The 22,435-nt window shown below is 37.6% G+C and overlaps 1 protein-coding gene across 3 annotated transcripts; it reads right to left on the bottom strand.

Moving 5' to 3' along the window:
- Positions 1 to 97: 97 nt before the first annotated feature.
- stat4 (signal transducer and activator of transcription 4) lies at positions 98 to 22,181 on the bottom strand. 3 transcript variants are annotated; one of them, XR_006054104.1, is made up of 25 exons: positions 22,089 to 22,181; positions 21,802 to 21,986; positions 18,754 to 18,889; positions 14,775 to 14,873; positions 13,208 to 13,300; positions 13,041 to 13,119; positions 12,867 to 12,952; positions 12,600 to 12,751; positions 11,820 to 11,978; positions 10,043 to 10,135; positions 9,897 to 9,956; positions 9,767 to 9,787; positions 8,329 to 8,422; positions 8,169 to 8,213; positions 7,385 to 7,468; positions 7,198 to 7,296; positions 6,482 to 6,617; positions 4,347 to 4,399; positions 4,062 to 4,156; positions 3,113 to 3,249; positions 2,740 to 2,931; positions 2,588 to 2,633; positions 2,385 to 2,490; positions 194 to 1,594; positions 103 to 159 (listed from the first exon to the last, which is right to left on the bottom strand). XR_006054104.1 is itself a non-coding variant. In XM_005939833.3 (24 exons), the coding sequence occupies exons 2-24, from the start codon at positions 21,927 to 21,929 to the stop codon at positions 1,571 to 1,573; spliced, it is 2,217 nt and encodes a 738-aa protein (XP_005939895.1). In that variant the 5' UTR covers positions 21,930 to 21,986; positions 22,089 to 22,181; the 3' UTR covers positions 98 to 1,570. The 3 variants fall into 3 exon arrangements, 2 of the variants coding, with proteins under 2 accessions (XP_005939895.1, XP_014194731.1); XM_005939833.3 differs by having other exon boundaries at positions 98 to 1,594; XM_014339245.2 differs by having other exon boundaries at positions 98 to 1,594; positions 8,329 to 8,419.
- Between the last annotated feature and the right edge of the window lie 254 nt (positions 22,182 to 22,435).

The following is a 22,435-nucleotide window of genomic DNA, read 5'->3' as shown; positions in this document are numbered from 1 at the left end:
TAAATACAAATACAATACATGTTCTATTTAACTGATTTAAGCTGATTTAAGCTGAACACATTTATTAGAATTACAATTTATACTGAAATCAAGTTTATACTACTATGTTATTTTATTATTAATACAGCACAAGATTCAGTTGCCTTTGTACAAAAACAGCTGGCAGAAAAGTCCTCCAAAGAGCTACTTTTACATTCTTACTTTGAGTAAATATCAGAGACAGTACTTTTTTACTTTTTTACTTGAGTAAAGAAGTTGAATCAGTACTTGGCTTATGTTTAAAACACTAGCATCTGTACTTCTACTCAAGTACAGAATGTCTTACTTTTGGCACCTGCGTTACTAATCAGAAGATCCAGGGTTTGATCCCTCGGTCCTTCAGTCTGCATGCAGAAACATCCCTGGACAAGAACAGACACTGAACCCCCATCCATTCACTGAAAAATGCTGTAGCTCCACCTACCACCCCCGCTTCCATGTTACTTTTCTTTAAACTAGAAGTGACTATATTTGGATGAGAGGGTGGGGAGCTGAGCTTTCAGCTCACAAGTTTCCTCCATTACTCACACAGGCGTAACTCACAGAGACAGAGACCAGAGGTCAAATTCTGGGACTCAAAGGAGTGGAAATGCCGAAAAGACATTTAACACCTGCCTGTGTCTGAACACACCTGTCAGTCAAAGCACCAAGATTTACTTTTTATTTTGGCATTTTTGATCTTCTGTAATACAAAGTTGTACTTTTTAAGTCAACACATTCTTTAAAAAAATGTTCAGCCATGCTGTTGCATAATAACCTGACTGTGGCCAGAGGTTCACACATACAGTAAATAATCTGATTAGGAGTAATGGGGATTCATGAATAACATGGTATAAATAATGATTTATTCTTTATGATAATAATTTCTGAGCAGCAGCAGCAACACTGAGACACCTCAGCCGTGTTTTTTGCTGTTGTTGGTTTTTTTGCTGTTGTTGTTTTTTTTTACTTCCGCAAGAACCCAAATACAGCCTCACCCTTCAACAATCACCGAGAATCACGTGATTCTCCAGAAACGCCGTAAGTAAAAACCGCCAAGCAGCAGCAGCTGTTACATGCCGACGTCTCACTTCCTACTGCTTTCGAAATAAAAGCACAAAACCTCGGTGCTGTTTCAGTGAGGTGACCAGCAGGGGGCAGGAGAGCTGAGCGACTGTGTGAATGAGTTTAAGACAAAGGGAATCAAAACACTGCGTGTATTTAACTTTTTTGCCAATAACAAACAGGTAAAAGAGACAGATGCAGACATAAAGTATCAAAATAATGTCAACTACAAAAAACATAAACAAAACATGTTCAGATTGATTTATATACAATTCATTTCTTATAGAAAAACATGACTGAACATGCAAAATATTAAAGGCACAAAACCAGCATGATACAAACTTTTCTTTCATGGACAACAAAGCAAAATATGCTTTAAAAACACATTAACCACAAACTCTGTAAAAACAACAGCCTCACGGGAGTCACGATATTGACAAAGGATTCAAAGAAGCTCCAGATGCAGATGTTTTTTTCTTCCCTCTTTTTACTCTGAATACGGAGAGCTCATCTGTAAACGCAAAAAGAAGAAAAATATTAGCGGCATAACATCGGGACAGATTCAACAAATTCTAAGCTTAACCAAAAAGCAGTCTTCCGTTTCAGCAAGGCTAATCAGAGGCAGTCTTCAATTATTTAATCTCAGCCTGCGATCACAGGTCAACAAGAAATGTAATCTGATTACAGTCAGACTGTCGGCAAACACAAAAAAACAATTAAACTCCATTTAATCCAAATTTAAAATCCTAAAACATTGACTTCATGAATATTCACATCATCTCATGTGAGACAACTTTCCATCAGTGTGATTGATTACAACACAACAATTCATCAATCACTGATCAGTGTGCCATGTTTCAACAGTGTTTGCAGAAATGTCTCTGCACTGTTCACAGTCTCACAGAGACTTTGAGCTGATAATAAATCTGATGTAACTGTCGTCTCAGTCTTTACGCTCAGGAGTTAACGATAATAAAAATGCTTGCTTTAAATACAGAAAATATACAAAACCCAGATTTTTGGCGTTTGCCACTTTGGTCCTAGTCGCAGTAATGTGTAATCTCTAACTTCTGATCTTTTATAGACTACGTTGACTTGAAAAAAGCAGAATAAGGAATTTACTGTTTTTATTATGAGGTTTCCAGAAGTTTTCCACATTTGACCTTTTTCTATTTTAGCTCTACTGCACAGAGCGATAAGAGTTAAGAGTTATAAGACACATACAGTGTCTTATTCATTTACAATAATAAAGTGCATATTATTACCAGTATTATCCACTAAGTACAATAATGTAAACTTACGGTGTCGATGTCGAAGCACAGGTGCTCATTGAGCATGTCAAACTCTCCAGGTGTCATCGGGGGCTCCGGAGACTGACACGACCGCGGGGTGGTGCTCGCGTTGGAGCTGAAATACATTAAAAGAGACATTAAAATCCATTTTGCCTGTTCTGAAATTCAGCTTAAAGTTAACTGAGCTCGACTTGAGTGAAATATGAACTCACCGCATTTCTGAGATGGGGATCAGGGTTGATGGGATGTAAGGATGCACTGGAAGTTTAACAGAGGTTTATATTAATATTTAATTCGACCTGAGAATTAGCCTGAGAGTTTCCCAGCAAAAACTTAAACACTTCACCTCATAATTAGATCTTACCTTTGCTGGGCTGGCTGTTGTAAAGCCGCCCGAAGGCCTCGTCTTTGGGGATGTCGGGGTAGAGGAACTTGAGTGGGTTTTCGGGGACAACCCCGTCTGAGATCACTTTGTAGTCTCGAATGATGTCGGCGAACGGGAGCGCGCTGAGCCGGTTTTTAGTGTAAGGCTCCACAGAGTTAAACTTCACCTCACCTGGTGTGAAAAGTTACTGTTAGCAAACTTTGTTGTCCACTGTCAGCAAAGCAAGTAAAACCGCACAGATTTTCTATCAACAAAGTTTATTTAACGGTCTTATCATAGTTAAAGGTTTGGTATACATTTGCATTTTATTACCACACGTGGTCTGATGATGTTGGTTTATGGGAAATCTCACCGTTATCGCCGTGCTCCACCCAGGTGAAGGTGATTCCGCCGAGGTGGCTCTCGCTGAAGCGTAACAGGAACGTGCCTGGCTCTTTGTCCTTCAACAAGGCTCGCTCCATCTCTTTACTCACAAATCCCATGATGTAGCTGCAGAGGCGGTGAAAGACAAAAGAAATTTAGGTTTTTGGTTTCAGCCAGTGAGATCTGTTGTCCAATTTCACATTTTAGATCTGCCATTCATACGAAGTTTATCCTAATGCATTTTGAAGCTGCACATTTCTAAGACCGGGTTGTAGTCTGCAGGTTATATCTGGCACCTGCAGACATCCATTGATGCCATTTTTTGGGATAAAGCCTTTATAAAGGCATCTAAATTTGGCTGACATACACACTTGAACTCATAATAATTTCTGTTGATTCAAACTCTAAAAAGACAAGAAATCCTCCCAAAAAAAACCCTTAAAAATTAAAAAACCTCTAACTACTAAAGCAGCAGCATTAACAATAGATGTAAGCATTAATTACCTAATAGAAATGTATATTTATGCCACATTTTGTTTTCATTTAGTTCTGTATTTACTTTCCATTTGAGTTTCCATGCATTTGTCCTTTCCATTTCCTTCTATGCAAATGAGGGCTTAAACTTGTCTCTGATTGGTTAACACCAGATGCTGTGCTCACCGCAAGAACCCATATTGATGTTAATAAATTTAATGAAAATTAATTTTATTGTAATGTAATATTAAATATATTAATATTTTATAAATGTATCTAACTGTTCTGTCTTTCCCAACTGATGTTGGCAGTTTTGGTCCTTCATATATGTTAATGCTAGCGGTTCATGTATCTAATAGCCCTTTCATCTTTTTGTGGAGTTGTTTTTGTTTGTTTGTTTGTTTGTTTTTAGAAGTTGTCACATTTTCTGTTTATGATCTTTCAGCCGGGACACGATGACCTACTTCTCATTCCAGACCGGCAGCAGGTGCTTCTTGATGAGCTCCAGGATCGAGTCGAGCCACATCCAGAAGCTGAACGGCTTCCCTGGAATATTCTCCTGTATGATTGGAAGAAAAGAGAGTGAGAACCTTCTCGGACTTTAAATTGAAATTAGATACGATGTGGGATAAAAATACATGACCAACATTAACAACACAGCAGAAGGTTTTATGACTGCCACTAGATGGCACAATAACACAGAAAATAATGGTACTATGCCGCTCATGCTCATATTATCTAAGACTCACCTTGGAAAACTTGGACCAGGACACTTGATAGTCGCTGCAGGAGGCATGCTGACCTACAGAGACAAAGAGAAACTATCATAAATGGCCGTCCCAGGAAAACAAGGTCAGCAGCTTTTTAGTTATTCTCTGAACTTGTTTTAGAAAATTCTTTGAACTCTGTGAGCAGCAGCACTACTGTACTAGTGTGACCTTCCCCGTGTGGGCATAAAGTGGTTTTACTACAGTTTCCGAGACAAACAGCATGTTGTCATGAAGCTTTGAGGCTTTGAGGTACAAGTTCTCATCAACAACAAACCCACCGAATCAAAACGCAGCACATGCGCAACGGCCTGTCATGGTGCCTTTTTCATAGGCTTCAATAGTAATCTGGGAAATTTCAATAAAAGGTAATATATCTTTCCTCCTGGAGCTTATTTATCTCATAGAGCAGAGTCTGTGGAATGATAATGAATATAAAAACCTGGTCATCTGTTCCTGCCTATGTTACATCCCGGTAAAGCAAAATTTTTAACCAAACAGGTAAAGGAAAGGAAAAGGATGTTTAGCTACAATAAAGATGAAAGTACAGAACCAGTGTGAGAGAGAGATCTCAGGGTTTGTCTGTTTTTTGCCTTAATTCATTTATATTCATACAATTTACTATTTTCACACAGTGGGATGCTGAGCAGACAGATCAGGAGCAGGCGATATACAGCGGGGTGTAAAACTGTCTGCCCCATTCCTGATGTCCTTGTGTTTTGCATATTTATCACACTTAAATGTTTCAGATTATACAACTAATTTAATATTAGAGAACACAGCACGAGTAAAATATTTAAATGTAAATGATTATTTCATCGATTAAGAGAGAAGTTATCCAAACCCACCTGGCCCTGGTTGAAAAGGTGATTGCCCCTTTTGTTAAATTGTGACTAACCACATCGTTTGGAAAGTAAAGTTTAGCGTCACTAAACAGACTCAGGCCTGATTACTGGCAGACCTGCTGAATCAAGAAATCACTTTAACAGAACCCGTTTGACAAACTGAAACTAAATACCTCAAAAAGCAACTTATCATGAGCAAAATGAAGACTGGAGTGGCCTGCTCAAAGTCCTGACCTGAATCCAATTGAGAAGCTGTGGTTTATGCTGGAAAACCCTCCAATGTGGCTGAACTGCAACAGTTCTACAAAGATGAGACAACTTCCTCCACAGTTATTAGGTTCAGGGGGCAATCACTTTTTCACGCAGGGTCATGTAGGTTTGCATCTTTATCCCTTAATAATAAACACCTTCATTTAGAAACTGCATTTTGTGTTTACTTGTGTTATCTTTGTGTATTATTTGAATTTGTTTGATGATCTGAAACATCAAAGTGTTACAAGCATACAGAAAACAGAGCATCAAAGAAGCATCAGCTTCATTTTTAGCTTCTTTGATTTGTTGGGATCTGATTGGGTTAAAAAAACAAAACAAAAAAAAACGCCGTTGTTCATCACCTTTAATGCTACTTTTGGTCTTTTAGAGTGATTTGTTTGACTGATCAGACCAAGCTCCCTGTTGTTTCACGTGAAGTCTGGCTCAGCTTGAAGCAAACGTGTTTGCTTTATGCATAAACTTGAGGTTGAGCGAGTAGCGGAAGTGGTCAGCAATATATAAGAACAGCCACGCTGGAAGGGTGATTCACTGGATTTAAATGAGGTAAGGCTTTTCATTTTTATAGACCCTCTGATCGCCCCTCAGAGTTTCTCTGCTATGCTGACTTTGACTTTATAGCTGGACCAGTCTGATACTTGGCTCGAATAACGTTTCTGGTTCTTCCCCTTTTAAACTGAGCGACTTTCTGGAGTCTCTGCACCACCTACATGCTTGAATATCTCTGCTGGCGTGTGGTTTCACAATGACAGAGGTGTCGCTTCACCCTCCATAAACAAGTAAACACTCTCCCACCTCTCTTTAGATGTTTCTGCCTTCAGCTTTAACTTTCTGTCCTAATTAGCTTGTTAGCTTGCAGTTGTCTTCTTAAGTATAATATTTTACTGTTTGCTGTGTTGGAAGATGTTTTTCCAGGTTAACGACTTTAAAGCCACATGTTTTTATTTATTTTTTCTTAATCTTCAACCTTTGCGAAAGAACAAAACTAAAAGACAAACATACCAAAGAGCTTTTCTCCCAGCATGGTGAGCTGCTCTTTGTTGAGGCCTCGCCCGGCAAAAGTGGAGAACTGCCAGCTGAGGACCTCAGAGAGCTGGCTCCAGCTGGCCCGAGGAGGGTTCCCAAAGAAAGCCAGGTTCTGTGGAGGAAGATGGAGAAGGTGAGGGAGGCTGTGAAGCATAAAAAATGAAAACAAACATCTCCAAAACAGCTGGAGAACATGAGCTACAGTTACAGAAGAACCAGAGTAAATGGAACATCAGCAGAATTTGTTGTCACGCTCTGGAAGTCAAAGACTTGGAATTTAAGTCAGTTTTCTTCTTGTTTTATTTATGAACTGATGTTAAACTCAGGAGATGGGGGTGAATTGCAAGATTTATTTGTAATTTATGTCATTTTGATGCTGTTAATCGCGCATCTGCTTTGGGAAAACCAATTTTAGAGACTTGAAAAATGCAGAAATGCCCTGTGAAGATCCGCACAACAGAGGTCGACTGAAAAAATAAAATCTGTGTTTCTTTATTTATTATTATATTTTATTTTAAAGATAATAGAAATGAATTTATAAAAACAAAGGCTTTTAACAAAGATGTCCAGGTGTGTTCAAATAAGTTGAGCTGAAAGTGATTGTTTGATTCAGCTCAACTTATTTCATTTAAAACTTAAAACTTTCAAATGAATGAATTTTCTGTTTTTAGAAGAAGTCCAGTATGGCTCACCCTCGGCTCATCAGTCAGGAGGTTGTACCACATGACGGAGGCCCAGCCTCCAGGCAGCTGGCTCACATTGGAAATCACAACGAGCGGCAGGGAACACGTCTAGAAAATAAAAATAAATATTAGTAAATTATTTTGTAAATGAACAGCAACAAAAACAAGTTTGAAATAGATCTGCTCTGCCGCTGACCTCCAGGTCGATGGCGAGGCCCTGCACCGTGAAGCAGGCCTCAAAACTGAGAGAGTGAAGTTCTTCTGTCACAGAGAGCAGGCCCTGAAAAATAAAACACTGAAACATCAACTGGCGTTCAAAGGCAGATTCATTGAATATGATGCACAAATCCATCTGAAGCAGCATTAATGGTCACTGCGGAGGACAGAAACTGCCAAATCAGGAGCAAATGATGCTATACATCAATTAATATGTCATTAAATACATTAAATATTAATTAAGCCTATACATTAAATAATTTACAAACTATGGCACTGATAGCTTTGCTTCAATATTTACTTACCTTTGTATTAATTCCCTAATTTATCTACTTTCCCATTCAATGTTTACATTTATTTAAATGTATTAGTTACATGATGTATTTCTGAATCAACCATGAAGCATGGGGTTGTGTCATGAAGGGCATCCAAAAGCAGCTGAAAATCAATTTAGGTCATATCTTATAAATGAATAAGACCTATATGGATTTAAAATAATGATTTATTTACTTTAGAAATACAAATAAACACAATACACTGCAAATAATAAAAATATAATAAATAAAATAGAAAATTTTATGGGAAGAAAATACTACAAATAGTACAAAAAATGCAAAAGAATAAGATTTTTTTAAAATCAGTTTAGATTATTTAAAAAAAAAAAATCCCTACACTTTTTGTGGACTTCATTAAATATGAACTTATTTACAGAGTCTCTTTTATTTGGCAGTTTTCGTCCTCCGTAGTTCATCTACATTTCTTACCTCGTTCCCTTTGGTGCCGTTGATATATTTCTTCTCTTTCAGCTGCTGTAAAACACAAACTCTGAGTGAGATGACTAAACACCATTTTAAATAAATGGTTAAAGGTTCAATGAAAGAACCAGCTAAACAACTGTCAACATTTGTTAGAGTTTTGTCCTACCAGATGTCTGAACTCCACTGAGAGGCAGCCGTTTGAGTAGTCCTCAATGTCCATAACTTTAGTGTTGTTGGTCAGGATGAAAAACTGACGACTTCTAAGGAGAAAAGGAGAAAAAACTTGATTTTCTTATCAATGTTTACCAGCATCCATCTATAAGATGGACTTAATTCAGAGGATGAAGTGTTTGTGGATTGTTTTAGACAATAACATAAACCATATTTAAAATCTGTATGTAGTTTTCAAAATAAAACACTCCACTTATTTTACTGTAAAGGTTTTTAAATCAGGGCGATTTTAAGAAGATTCAGCTGCAGACTGTCCTTCCTGCAATGTATAACATCGTATATAATCTGTCAATACATGTATAAATCTAAAACAGAGATCTATAAAAGAAAACCAAGCTGATTACATTTCGCTGTAAATTTTTTTGTTATAATTTGCAGATGAAATCTTTAAAGCCCACATATCTTTATGGATTTTTGAACAACTGACAAGTCAATAAGTTATAACAAAGTCAAGTACATTATGCGAGTGTTTCCTGTCTTCCTATTTCCTATTGCTTTTCCTGTCTGTTCCAGTGCGCGGTATCAGGCTAACACTACCAGAAGGTGGCAGTAAACACCAGCTGTTTAAACAGCAAAAATTGAAGAAGTGCTACTTCTATAAAAGTGAAGTTCAGGCAATTGGTTCTTAATGAACATCGAGTATTTTTGCTTTGTATCCTACTGAGAACCGAGGAAAAAAGCAAGAGAACAAGTAAATCTATCACGGCATGCCTGTATTCATTCACATCTCAGAAAACATTCTCAATCAGTCACTTTTCTTTTCTTTTTTAATCCATTTGCTTTCAGTAAACTCCTATAGCTTTTAAGGTGACTTTAACCTAATAATATGTTTTTTCTGCATCTGGTTTTACAGGAAGTTAGAGGCAAAGTTCCCCCGAGGTGCATGTTTGGTTTCCAAGTGCTTTTTCAAACCATATTTACACCTGGTAACGCCAAACAAATAACACACCAGTGAAGCCATAAAACAGGAAGCTTTAGGGCTGATTTTGGCTTTTAATCTTTAAGTTCTTACCCCCTTACAGACATTTCATTATTTTTTTCCCCATCTTGAATTTGTATGATGTTAAATCAGAGTGGATATCCCTGTATGAATACCTCGGGCACAGATGCTCCGCCCACCTGCTATTCAAACCTTTTGCTTTCAAGGGGGAGCCTATCAGAAGTTGTCTTAAAGAGGAAGAAGCTAAAACAGGTTATTTCATGTAGAGAATTAAATGAGGGGGTTCTAAAGTCCAGTATTAGATAAAGTACTATTATTTCACTAAACCATGCCTAACTACTGTATTAGCGAGCAGATTAGGTTGCTTTTAATCTGGTGCTGTTTCCTGTTCTTGGACATTTAGTAGTAGCACGCTTAGACAGTTTGTACTCACACTCTGCCCGGGGGGAGGTCCCTGCAGAAACACACAAGCACAGCACACAACATTTTTACCTTATTTTTATTCAAGCAATGAAGACAGGTTTACTGTGGGGTCCATTTAATAAGAAAATAAATCATCTTACTTGTCAAATGTTGTTTTCACTTTCAGCTGATAATCCACTTCTGGAAGTTTAACCAGGAGTCTGCAAGAAATCAGAATAAACTGAAACAAACTGTAACCCAACGGCAGAAACAAATCCTGAAACAACAAGATGTCACATCACCATACCTGACTTTGGTGGTGAACTGTACTCCAGTCTTAATGATGAGGGGTTTCTGTGGATGTGTGGGCATACATGGCTGCTTCTCCACCACAAATGAGCTGTGAAAAAAAACCCACACCTCGATTTACAATTTCACTTTAACACCCCAAGCTTGAGAGAGAACATTCAAACCACAGCTGGCCGTGTTCCTCCTCCGGTAGTTACCACTTTTCGGTTTATTGTCTAATGTGTTGTCAGAAGCTGAAGGAGAGGAGGAAGTCGTGTTTTTCATTTTTCAGAGCACTGAAAGTTGTTCTGCACAAAGATGAATTGGGCTGGGATCCCTTGCACTGCTTATTACACATCTGCGTCTCCTCCTCTCCCGTGTGGCATCCCTCAAGGCTCAATCCTGGGACCACCTTTGTTTTCATTATATAGGTTATCTTTCGGCTAATAACTTAACAGCTTCAGTGGTATCTAGTACCATTTCTTTCTTTCTTATCTCAGTGAATGTGTCACTAATTAATGAATTGTCCTCTATCTTACTCCTGGTAAAACTGGGGTTTTTGTGTTAGGCTCTGACAGTTTCTCTAATGAGACCCAACATTAAATCACTACTCTTATTATTATAGATGAAGCTACACAGCTGTCAACAGGTCATTAAAATCATTTCAAGCTGCTGCAGCAAAGAGATATACACAAAAAAGAATCAATAACTGTGATTCAGCATACTCTTAAGTAGATTCTGCTACTCAAACTATTGCACTTTTACTTCAATTTTAGTTTTGTTTAATAAATTAAAAGCATCTAAATACTTCTTTTCATAACAGGGTTTAATTTTTTGTGCAGCTAATTTCAGAGGTGGGAAATAACAAAGTAAAAATACTTTGTTATTGTACTTAAGTAGAATTTTTAGTTATTTGTACCTTACTTGAGTATTTGTTCTTCTAGCCTTTTACTTTTACTCCCTACATTTTAAAACAAATATCTGGACGTTCTATTCTATTTCTGTTACATTTTGAAAACGGGCTTATTACATTTGGTTTGATGCATTTGAGGGGAGTTATTATTTCACATCGCCGAGGGGCTTCAAACATCAAACCGATCTGAGCCCAACCAGTAACACATGAGAGGCAATCCTGTTCACGTATTAATTATCCGGGGAATTTGCATAAAAATAGGTGAAAAAGGCAAAACCATGTGCCATAGTCAGGGTTAAAGTGGGCCGGTGTTTTGTTTTGGGGTTTTTTGTTTGTTTGTTTTTTTGGCTCAACGGAACGACTGCAGGTGTGCATAAGTTGGGGTTCTTCAACATCTAGCTAGCCATACAGAAGACGAGCGGCAGGTAATTTCAGTCACCCTGCAGAAAACAGAGCTTTTTTCCCTCTGGTCATGTTCTATTTACCTGATTCAAGAGTACCTTTTATTAGAATTAAAATTTAGACTGAAATAAAGTTTGTATTCCTGCTGATATTATTTTATTATTATATTAATATAGTACAAGGTTCACTTTACTTTGCATAAAAATAGGTGTTGATATGTTTTTTAAGGTTCTATAATTTTGCTTTTTTACGCTGAGTACATTTCTTAGCCAGTACTTTTTAACTTTTACTTGAGTAAAGAAGTTGAATCAGTACTTCAACTTTTACATGAGTATTTTTTAACACTTCATTCATTTCAAATTAAATATTCTCGTTCACATTTAAAAAAAATAAAAATCATAGAAATACCCCCACATGCAACACAGATTTCTTTCACAAATGCTAAAGGAATAAAAGGTCTTCTGCTGAGCTGTGTTGGTACCTCTTGATGAGATGGTAGATGAGATATTTCACTCTCTCTTCCATCTGAGGCTTTTGCAGGGGTATTGGGTCGCTCTCATAGGTCACCTTCACCACCAGCTCCCCCAGTTTGTCCAGCTGACGCTTGATCTGGAAAAGGCTCTGGGCAGTCAGGGTGAACCTGAGAGAAGCGAAGAATAGGATGAGGGCAGAGAATTTATCTGATCTTTATTTAACAGCATAGTGCCACCTTAAAATCTGTTACCTCTGCCAGTTAGTTACAATATACTCAATTATTTTGCTCGATAGTAAACTACTTAACTGACAACTGACAATTATAGAAGATCGTTTCTGCCACTGAAAAAGAAAAATGGCTGGCAATTAAAAGAAATTAAAAAAACAAACAAAAACAAAGTGTTTTTCAGTCACAGAAACAAGCTTCCATAGTAATTATACTAACGAGTTAGCTATATAGTTAACCAAGTAATATTCGTGCCAAGTTGGGTGACATATAGCATAGATTTTACAGTATATATCACAGGGTGTCATATGTACTGGGAAATTAATATTCAATCTATAAATAAATATTTATTAGAAATAATGTATACATTTATTTTTTTGTATAATGAATTTATTTCAGATATACAAATGGTACTTAACTATTACAAATACAACAGATATACAACCATATGTCCTGTTTACATAATTTATTAATATTATTTTGGCATTTTTGGGCTTCCATACAAAGTACTTAATTAGCATTAGCAGTAAGGATTTCTGACTTTTTGTTGGAGGTCATTACCAGCTCTGCAGCTGCTCCAGCCCGGTGAGCAGAGGACCCCCGATGGCAGCAATCTGCTGCCTTCGTTTCCAGTCCTGCAGCTCGGGGTTGAGCTGAGAGGTCATCAGGTCGTCAATCTCTTTGATCACAACGTCCATCTTTGATAAAATCTCCTAACAAAGGCATGAAATACAGTGTTTATGGCTGATAACCACACTGTGAATGAATTTTTTTATTTGTACACCTTCATATATTTTTGTCACGTTTCAGAGCTTTGCATGTGCGTACCTTCCTTTTAAAGTCAAGCCGGTTTAGCATTTCCTGTAGTCTTGTTACTTCCTGTTTCATCACGTCAGAGTTTCTATCAGTTGATTCTGACACAACCACAAAAACAGTAGTATGAAATAAGAATTCTAAAATAGTAAATGACTTTTTATTTTTACAACTTGTAAAATGGCTCACCTCGAGACTGCAGGGTCTTGTAGCGGAAATCAAAGTCATCTTGCATGTCCTCGATGTATTTCACAGCCTGGTCCATCAACTGGAAACAGACATTTTTTTGTGTGAAATTCATCAATAAAATTCAGCTTTGTGTTTTCTCCATCTTGTATTGAAGGTGTTTGAGTTACCTGCACGCTGCCCCTGATGATCCCAACTCTGTTGTCCATGTTCTTCTGCCTCTCAAACGCCACAGAGTTCTGCAAAGACTTCTCCAGAGGACCCTGTAAAAAAAAAAAAAAAACCAAAACAAACATTTACAACTTTGCATTTCTGAACAGACTGTAATCTGTAATCTTTATTTACTTCTGATTTAACCATATCAACATTAATGACATGACTCTCTCATATGTCTGTTGGTGCTGCTCCCAAAGCATCATAACTAAGAGCTGTTGATATTAATCACACTGTTGAAATGTTCAATTCAATTTTATTTATATAGCGCCAAATCACAACAAAAGTCACCTCAAGGCGCTTTGTATTGTACAGTAGATACAGAGAATGTTGCAAATGTTGTGGCTTTGTGATTCAGGGTCATGTGGGGTTCATGTTCAATACAGTGTGTAATGAATGTTTTTTAAAGTTGCTTTTTTGCCATCTTTAGACAAGAAAACATTATTAACTTTGGGAAAATTCAGGGTGCCAGTGCATGAATAAAAAACATGTTACTCACTGGTTTTGGTCTCTGCAAACTGAAGACTTTATTAAAGGCTGGATCTTCATCATGTTTATACCTTTGAGGCATTTTTTAACCAATTATCTGAGAAATACCACAGTTTATTTAGAGGTAGAGGCTGTCCACAGCTTTGGGGTGAGTGAATATTCACCATAGTATTATAGTATTAGCACGTAGCTGTGTCTGTGTACAGTTCATGGATGCAGCATGGTAATCAAGCTTTCTCAAGTTAGCTGAAAATTTAGTTAATATGTGGACATGTAGCACAGTGGCTACATGCATCTTTTGTATACAGTTGATTTATTGGACATATCGTGTACTGGGACGTGTTGAATATTTTTCTGGCACATTAAATATTAACATTGCGTGGGTAATATTTTGGGAACAAACAGCCTCTGTGCACAGAGACTCTCTAAATGTTTAAACTCTAGCTATGAGTATCTGCATATAGAAGACCTCTTTCTTCCTCTGAAACCTGAAACCAGACTGAGTCTAAACCTGCAATAACAGATGTGTTGTGCCATCTGATGTGAGCAGAAGCTGCAAAGCATCACTGAAACGTTTTAAGGCGATATAGTAAACTTCTTTATGACTGCTTTAGTTTTTGGTCTTTACAACGTTTTTTTGCACGGATATTAGAAAGAAAAGGTGTTAATGATGTCTGTGTGCTGTGTAGTGCTGGGGAGGTAGTCCAAGGTGAGTTTATTACTCTTTATTGGCTCCAATAACAATAAAGTTATGGTGCATTAAACCCAAACAGTGAGCTAAGTGAAGCAGCAGTCTCTATGGAACAACCCAGCTTAAACAAACACAGTTATCCTGTTCACGGGAGTAGAAACACTTTAGTGATTACCGTAAAAAGCCAAACACTGATTGTTGGGAATAAAGTGAACTGGCTGGTTGGGAGGGTGGGGGTGTGAAATATGTTTTACAGTGTAGTCTTCCTGGTAGTGGCCCAGATTTACCAGCAGAGACTGTAATAAAGGGACTTTCCCTTCACTGAGGCAGACAATGTGACAAACCTGTTCTTGCATGCAGGCACTGGAGAGAATACGGCGCTCTTCCCTGAGACAGGTGGAGATGACTCTGGCCATTACAGCAGGATTGGTGGCGTATTTCAGCTACAGTGACGCAAACAGAGAAAATTTCAGTTATAAAACCCCCTGAGAAAAAACCTTCGAACCAATGATTTCCTAATGATGTGATCATTTGTGTAAGTAGGCTATAAAACCAACCACAGCATGATCAATACTCCCACAGTGTCTGTTTATCTGTGAAGAAGAGATGAAAAGAAAATCCCTGACAGAGCGGAAGCCCTTTAGTTCAATAACAAAGGAATGAAGTTTAACTGGACACAAAACGAGCATTCTCCGTGAACAGCAGCCGAGTAAATAAAGTCAGATATTTGGAGCTCATCCAGGTTCGACTCTTTAAGGGCAAAGAATTTAACCACAACATTTAGTTAAATATTAGAGAACAGATTCGAGCGTGTGAGCCTCATTATAAACATGTAAAAGTTGCATAATCAAAATTGTAATGATGCAACTTGCACCATGAGATTAAAAAATAAAATAAAAGAAGCAACATTAAGACAAACCTTGTTAACCTTTAGCAAATAACCCTAACTGAGGATTATTGTCCACTAGAAACCTTAGATTTCTTAAGTAGGGATAGACTTCAGGGCTCAAATTATTATTTTTGTTTTAAATTGCATTCCCTATCTATGAGTGCCACATTTATTTATTTCTCCATTCAATCTATCCATCTACGTTCATTCACTCATTAGCATTTTCTCCTTTTCTTCAAAGATGTATTTATTTCATTATTTTCATAATACATTTCTTTTTTGCTTTTTTATGAGGCAAATCACAGAGTTATGCAATGACATTAATCATTAAAATAAGAAATTTAAAGTAAGTAAAACAGTAGAATCAATAGAAACATATATTGTATAAATAAATACCCACATTTATTGGTTTTAAAGTCGTTAATGGCCTTTTGTTTTTTTTTTTTTTTTTTGTATTTGCTAAATATTGATAAGTGGGATTATATATTTTGTTTCTGTGCCTTTAATGACATATTCTTTTTTGTGAATTCAGTATTCTAATAATGCCTTTAATGGTATATTCATTCATTTTTTTTTAAATCAACTTATTTTTGATTTTGGCAGTTTGGCGCCTCCATACATTCCTGCCAGATGCCTGTATCTTTAAATCTCTTTATTTTTAGACTATATATGGCTAATATATGCGGCAGAAGCCACAAACTTTCCGAAGCTGCATATCGGCCTCTACATACATTCAAATGCTCACTAAGAAAAGTACAAAAAACTTCTTCTGGAGGAAGAGGGAAAGTTTTTGTCTCGCCTTCAGGTGTGACTAATATTTCATCACTAAAACGACAGACTGAGGACGCACAAACGCACACACACACCTACACGCTCAGTCTTATGACAGCGGCAGTGATGCACTGGTATCCTTTCAGAGTTTGTACCGTTCACCAAGCTGACCTACATTATTCAGCAAAAATTCACTATAAATACTTTTCCTGCTGTTATGGGTACTTTACAGTCAAACCCAACACTCCTGACATTTTCCCTCAGCAAGCAGCGAAGGTCAGATTAAAAATGTGCGCCTACCACTGCGAGGGATTTCCCCTCGAAGAAAGACCCTGCGTGAACATGAATGGAAGAGAGATTCAAACACGAGCTAAAATCTCTCCTCTGTTACATGAACACATAACAACAACAACAACAAGCCACAAACACCGTCGACTATCGCACAGGAGTAGCTACTTCCTCTAAGAAGTGTTGACACATAACACATATACATATTCACAGGAAGCAGCGGTATGAGCCTCGAGGGTTCATTCTGCAAGAGGTATCTGTCTTTCTTCCAGAATAAAAGCGAGTGACGACCACAACCGAACTTCCTGAGGAGCTTCTCTGGCAGAATAGACATCCTCAAAGGGTTCATCGACAGAGAAAATAACTTAAAGCGTTTATAGACAACAATGAAAGAAAGGAATTCAATGTGCAAAAGCTCTTTACTGACTTCAATTGATTAAAACAGTAGCAGCAAAAACAGGAGCTGCAGCTTTCAGGCAGTACACAAACAGAAAGCTGCACATTTACAGCAATTCCCAACTCGTGAGCACGGCAATTATTTTACTTCCCTTTCACCTCAGGCACATGTACACACCATGAGACTACTTCTCCAAATTGAGGACGCTTTAATGACAACAGTTCAGGGAGTTCACGGCTGAACGTTTTCTCTCTGTTCAGTTTGTTTGAGGTGTGTGGATAAAAGTGCACAACAATAACAAGAAGCCACGGGCAGAGCAGCACTATAACCTACAAGTACTGAGCAAAGAATCCAACATGACCTCTTTTCTGAGCTGTACAAAGGAAACTCATGTAGAAACACCACAAATATCAACTTAAATGAGAATTAAAGCTGCTTAATCTGGACTGCCATAAATAAACTGCAGCTAATTACGAACTTTGCAAAATTCCCACAACTCCTGAATACTTTTAAGTCTGCAAAGTTCAGCTAGAAACTTCTTCTACATATTTGCATGCAGTTGAATCCATGCTCACAGTTGTGGCTTCAACAAAAAAAAAAACGAACAAAAAAAAGCCTTTTCTTCAAATGTAATCATGAGAAATGATTAACATGCATATACTTCCTCAAAAACATCCTAAAGCTCCACAGCCTGTGCTGAATCATGTGATTTATGTAAAACTATCAGACTGATCAGTATCATCAGATTTGCTTTAATCAGCACGACACAAACATGAGTCTGATTTTAGATGCTGTGGGGCTCTCTGCTAGCAGCTTGTATTCTTTAGGTCTGATCAGTTGTGCAGAGAGTATAGCTCTGTACACGTCACAGTCCATTCTGCTGCTTATATCAGAAGTGACATCATCAGTAAACATAAGTGACCCGTTCCTGCAGCCATAAATGCCCAGGCCCACACTACCTCCACCATGTTTAACAGATGTTATACGCTTCAAATCAGATTTCTCTCCTTCTCCAAACTTTTATCTTCCCTTCACTCTTGTAAGACTTTATCTTCTTTCAGGACTCCAGAATCCGGCCTGCCTTACCACAGACCTCACCTGGCCATTAAGTCATCAGTCAACTGTCCAATTACTTTTGAGACTCTAAAAATATAACGTGTGTATAAAAATAGCTGTATCTCCTACACAGCTAATACAGAAATTGTTAAACCCCTTGAATTAAAGCTAAACGTCTGCACTTCAGTCAGCTCTTAACTGTTTCATTCAAAGTAGTTATTTTTCAGTAGTTTTGAATTAATATTCATTTATATTTTTGGCAGTTTTAATCCACTATGGATAACAGTAATATTAATATTAAATAAGAAACTCAAATTTTTATTTTTGGCAGCCACCATAAATAATATTAACTAGATAAATCACTATTAATTGAATATCAGCATGTATTATTAATATTTTTTATTTATGTTAACTTTTTGTATTTTTGTCATTTGCAATCTTCCATATAAAAATACCAGTACCTAACTAACCAGCTTTTCCTCCATATGCGATTTGAAACCCATATCTTTGTCATCTTTCTGCCATCACCGTGGCATTCACTGCTGTGTAAACATGTATGTGATGCTTTAAAAGCACGTGTTGAGCTTTTATCTTTCCACATGATCACGTCGTAGTAAAAATCTCACCTGTTTCTTCTGTAATATGTGTCAATAAAACTGTGTGAGTAGAGCATACACACTTCCTCTATTTACACTACATCTGTCTGTCAAGGCTGCTTTCCAGTATGGGGCACATTAGGGTGACAGTTGTTTTTGTCATCTGTGGAGCACTCAGTAAGTGCATCATATGAAAAAACAAGCATGTAGCTTCTAGCCTGTCCTAGAAAACAGGAAGTCTAACAAATGTTTGTGTTACAAAGGCAGATCTGAAGTGCTGAGGTCTCGGCTGAGAAATTAGATGTCTGGGGGAGAGGTGGACTCACTTGCAGCTGCTGCTGGATTATTTTCATGTTGTGTCGTTGCAGAAAGTTCTGCTCCTGCGAGCGCACCCTCTCCAGCTGGGTCAGCAGGTTAGTGAAGAGCACGCCAGCCATCGACTCGTCGTTCACCGCGGTGTCCCTAAAAGTAGACAGAGTGACACATTCAGGAGATTCAGAGCAACAAAACCTGTGAAGAACAAAGAAGTTGCTTTACCACCTACCACAGGCCTTCAAGCTGGCAGTAGTTAAACCGTTACTTAAAAAGCCATCTTTTCCACATATCACTGTCTTAGCTAATTATAGGCCAATCTCCTACCTTCCTTTTATCTCTAAAATTCTTGAAAGAGTAGCTATCAAACAGTTAATAGATTGTTAAATCCAGAATCAAATCTAAAAATCTACTGCTACATACAAGGTCTTGAATAATCAGACCCCATCTTATCTTAATGACTTTAGAGTACCGTATCACTCCATGAGAGCCCTTCGCTCTTAGACTGCAGTCAGACCAATTGCAGATGGCTGCCCCTCCCTGTGCCTGGTTTTGCCAGAGTTTTCCTCCTCTTAAAAGGGAGTTTTTCCTTCCCACTGTTGCCAAAGCGCTTGCTCACAGAGGTGAGCAAGTTGTTGGTGTTTACTCTGCATTATTGTAGGGTCTTTACCTTACAATATAAAGTGCCATCGGGGAACTGCTGTTGTGATTTGTTACTATATAAATAAAACTGAATTGAATAGTTCCTTGCTCAAGAGTCAAAAATAAGTGTGATTTGGGAAGTTCTGACAATAGTGGTACTTTTGTCCATCCATCCATTTTCTTCCAATAAAGGGGTGGAAGACAATGGATAGGCTGCGCTCACCTGCAACCACCATGGACAGGTGCCAGTCTGTCATAGGGCTAACACAGAGAGACAGACAGCCATTTACACCTATGGGAAATCTAGAATCACCTGTTAACTTAACCCCACTAACTGTATGTCTGCGGACTGTGGTGTGGGAGGAAGTCAGAGTACCCAGACAGAACCCTCACAGACACGGGGAGAACATGTCATGCCCCAAAAAACCTTGTTTTTTCTCTTCTCATGCCGATAATGATGCCGCCACAGCTCTGTACCCTTCATTCCAGTACTTAGGGTGCGAATTCCCCTGCAGTATTCTCGTGAGCAATAGATGTCGCAATTGAGACAAAACTTCCACATTCGCACTGGTATTGTCTCTTCAACCCAGCAGAAGCACAATGGACCATTTTAAAGAAATCGACAGCTGCAGGACCGGCTGACACGACACCAACATGGTGGCTTGCTACAGCAGGTGTGACATCACTTAGGCGTACAGCGCCGTTCGCAAGGGGATGAATGGCGACATAACAGGATCCTTCTACTCCCAAGTTAAAAATCATAGACTGCATTTAAAAGATAAATGTAGCTACCATTACATAACCTATTTATTTCTGATATATGCATTTCTAGACTGAACTTAACCAATAATCTTTGAGGAGAAAAAGGTCTTTTAAGTTTTGAAAACAACAAGAAACATGTACCTTTTCTTTGTATAAGAAAAAAAAATAAGAAAACTATGAAAAATTATGTCTTCAATACATTTCTTGGACTTTTTAAATTTTATTTCTTGTGGAATAAAACTCAAAGGTTTGTAGCCTTATGTACATGTTATTTAGTGAAGGAATGGAAGAGCCTTCAGGCAGGTTCTCTCAGATCTGCCCAGCACCGTTGAAAAATGTACTTTAACTCAGACCACAATCATTCCTAAATCCTGCTGAAACCGAGAACTAAAAGCATCCATTTACTCTCCTTTTAGCTAAAAGCAAACACTCTGTGGGTGATAAATGATCACTGTTCTCGTTGATAAGGAAGAAGGTGCAGCTACAGCGGGTTTTTCACTGAAAAGAGCTTCCTGTAGGAAATGAGGTCTATGACGTGAAGTTGTGGGCTGTAAAACCAAGAAGTCATGGTTTTGATCAATCAGCTTCAACTGAACAAAAGTATAAACTCAGCGATTTGAACTCAGCTTTGTCAACATGTTTTTGATGCACAGGTGATCGTTTATGTTTGCACAAACTTTCACTGAGCTTCAGAAGACGTCTGGATCAAAACCTCCTGCTTTTCTGGATTTAAATTTAAAAAGCCTAGACCCATTAAAAATATAGATATCTATACACTTAAAATATTTGATAGACAATATTTCTGTCTTATTTTGCTTCAGAACTATTACATAGGATTATTTCCTTGAATTATTTATTCATCCATTTTAATTTCAAGTTACTCATTTCTAAATTATTATTTTTTCATCATTTTGCCTTACTCCATTTTTCCTCAAGTATTTTTCTTAAAGAATATTTATTTAGACATTTATGCTTTATTAAACAAATATAAACGGCTGACATTGTGAGTGTTTATGGAGGTGATTCTTTACTTGTTTGCCAGCATATTAACACCAGACTCATATCCTAAATATATTTTCATATACTTATTATTTGGTTATCTTTAGTCTTATGTACAAGGTTATTATAGTCGACTAAAACTAATATAAAATGAATAAAATAAATATTTGAGTTAACTGAAATAAAATAAAAATATGCATTTTATTAACTGAAGATGATAACTCCATGTGACTGAGTCATGGGTTTATTTTGTACTTACATTACAAAAAATAAAACTGATACTAAAACTAAACCATCCCCACCCTTTGGCAGCAAACTACAACTTAAGTTAAAGAACAAATAAAAACTCACTTATATAAACTGCTATATTACAATCATTACAAAGAAAGAAGAATGAAAAGACAGACATATTTGGTAAATAGTAAATAAATAGCTCACAATACTTTGATAAAAAAGAAAAACATTAATATTACATGTTGTGTACCTAATTGCATAATTATTTATGTACTAAGTCATTAATTTGTGTATTTAGTTAATGTTAATTTTGGCAGCTTCAGTCCTCCATACCATGTGGTCTTTCAGCCTATGAAGACAGCTGCCTTTTTTTGTAATACAGACTTTTTTTCCCCACACTTCTTTGCACATAGATGAAGACTCACCAGTCCTGAGACTCGATCCAGCTGGCCAGCCCCTGCCTGATGTCCATGGGGAAGTTATCGTCATACAGGTAATCCACCTGCTCCAGGAGTCTGATCTCCAGCTGTTGAATCTGCTTCCACTGGCTCATGATGCTGTGCCTTCGGACACCACGCGATGCACACACCCGTTATCACCAAAGAGTGCTCTAAAAACATGAATAACATGTTAAATATTATCTAAAATTACGGATTATTTATTGTATGTAATTATTTGATCGTTTAATGTCGCTTCTCCTCGTGTTTGTTACCTGAGATGTTTCCGCGCTGCCTTCCCGTCAGCTTTCATCTACCATGTGCACTTGTTTCCCTTGCGCTGACTTTCGTTTTTTATATGTGCCTCTCAGATCAGGAAGCGACCTCATTTCCCCTCAGTGGCTGTTCTCAGGTACTCAGAAGGCCCCTCCTCCTCCTGCCAATCACACACTCAGAATGATCCTAAACTTTTAGACAGGTAACAGGTGCAACTAGAAAAGTGATACTGTAAGGTTATATCAAGAAACAGACTAGGTTAGAGAAGTAGCTGAAATGAATGCATCATATTTATCTCAGCTGATTACATAAATCTTTAGATAGGTAATTAATGATCAAAAATTAC

This window comes from Haplochromis burtoni, unplaced genomic scaffold, assembly GCF_018398535.1.
Source record: "Haplochromis burtoni strain Fernald_Lab_line unplaced genomic scaffold, NCSU_Asbu1 Contig_20, whole genome shotgun sequence".
In the NCBI taxonomy this organism is placed as follows: Eukaryota; Metazoa; Chordata; class Actinopteri; order Cichliformes; family Cichlidae; genus Haplochromis; species Haplochromis burtoni.
This window is presented reverse-complemented; position numbering and strand designations above follow the sequence as displayed.

Excerpts from the sequence above, each read along its gene's own strand:
- stat4 (XM_005939833.3), bottom strand. The coding sequence starts at position 21,929 with ATGAGCCAGTGGAAGCAGATTCAACAGCTGGAGATCAGACTCCTGGAG. Across the intron at positions 9,788-9,896 it reads GTGAAAACAACATTTGACAA|GGACCTCCCCCCGGGCAGAG; the intron begins GTAAGATGATTT and ends GTGTTTCTGCAG. Across the intron at positions 6,618-7,197 it reads TCCTGACTGATGAGCCGAGG|AACCTGGCTTTCTTTGGGAA; the intron begins GTGAGCCATACT and ends CTTCCTCCACAG.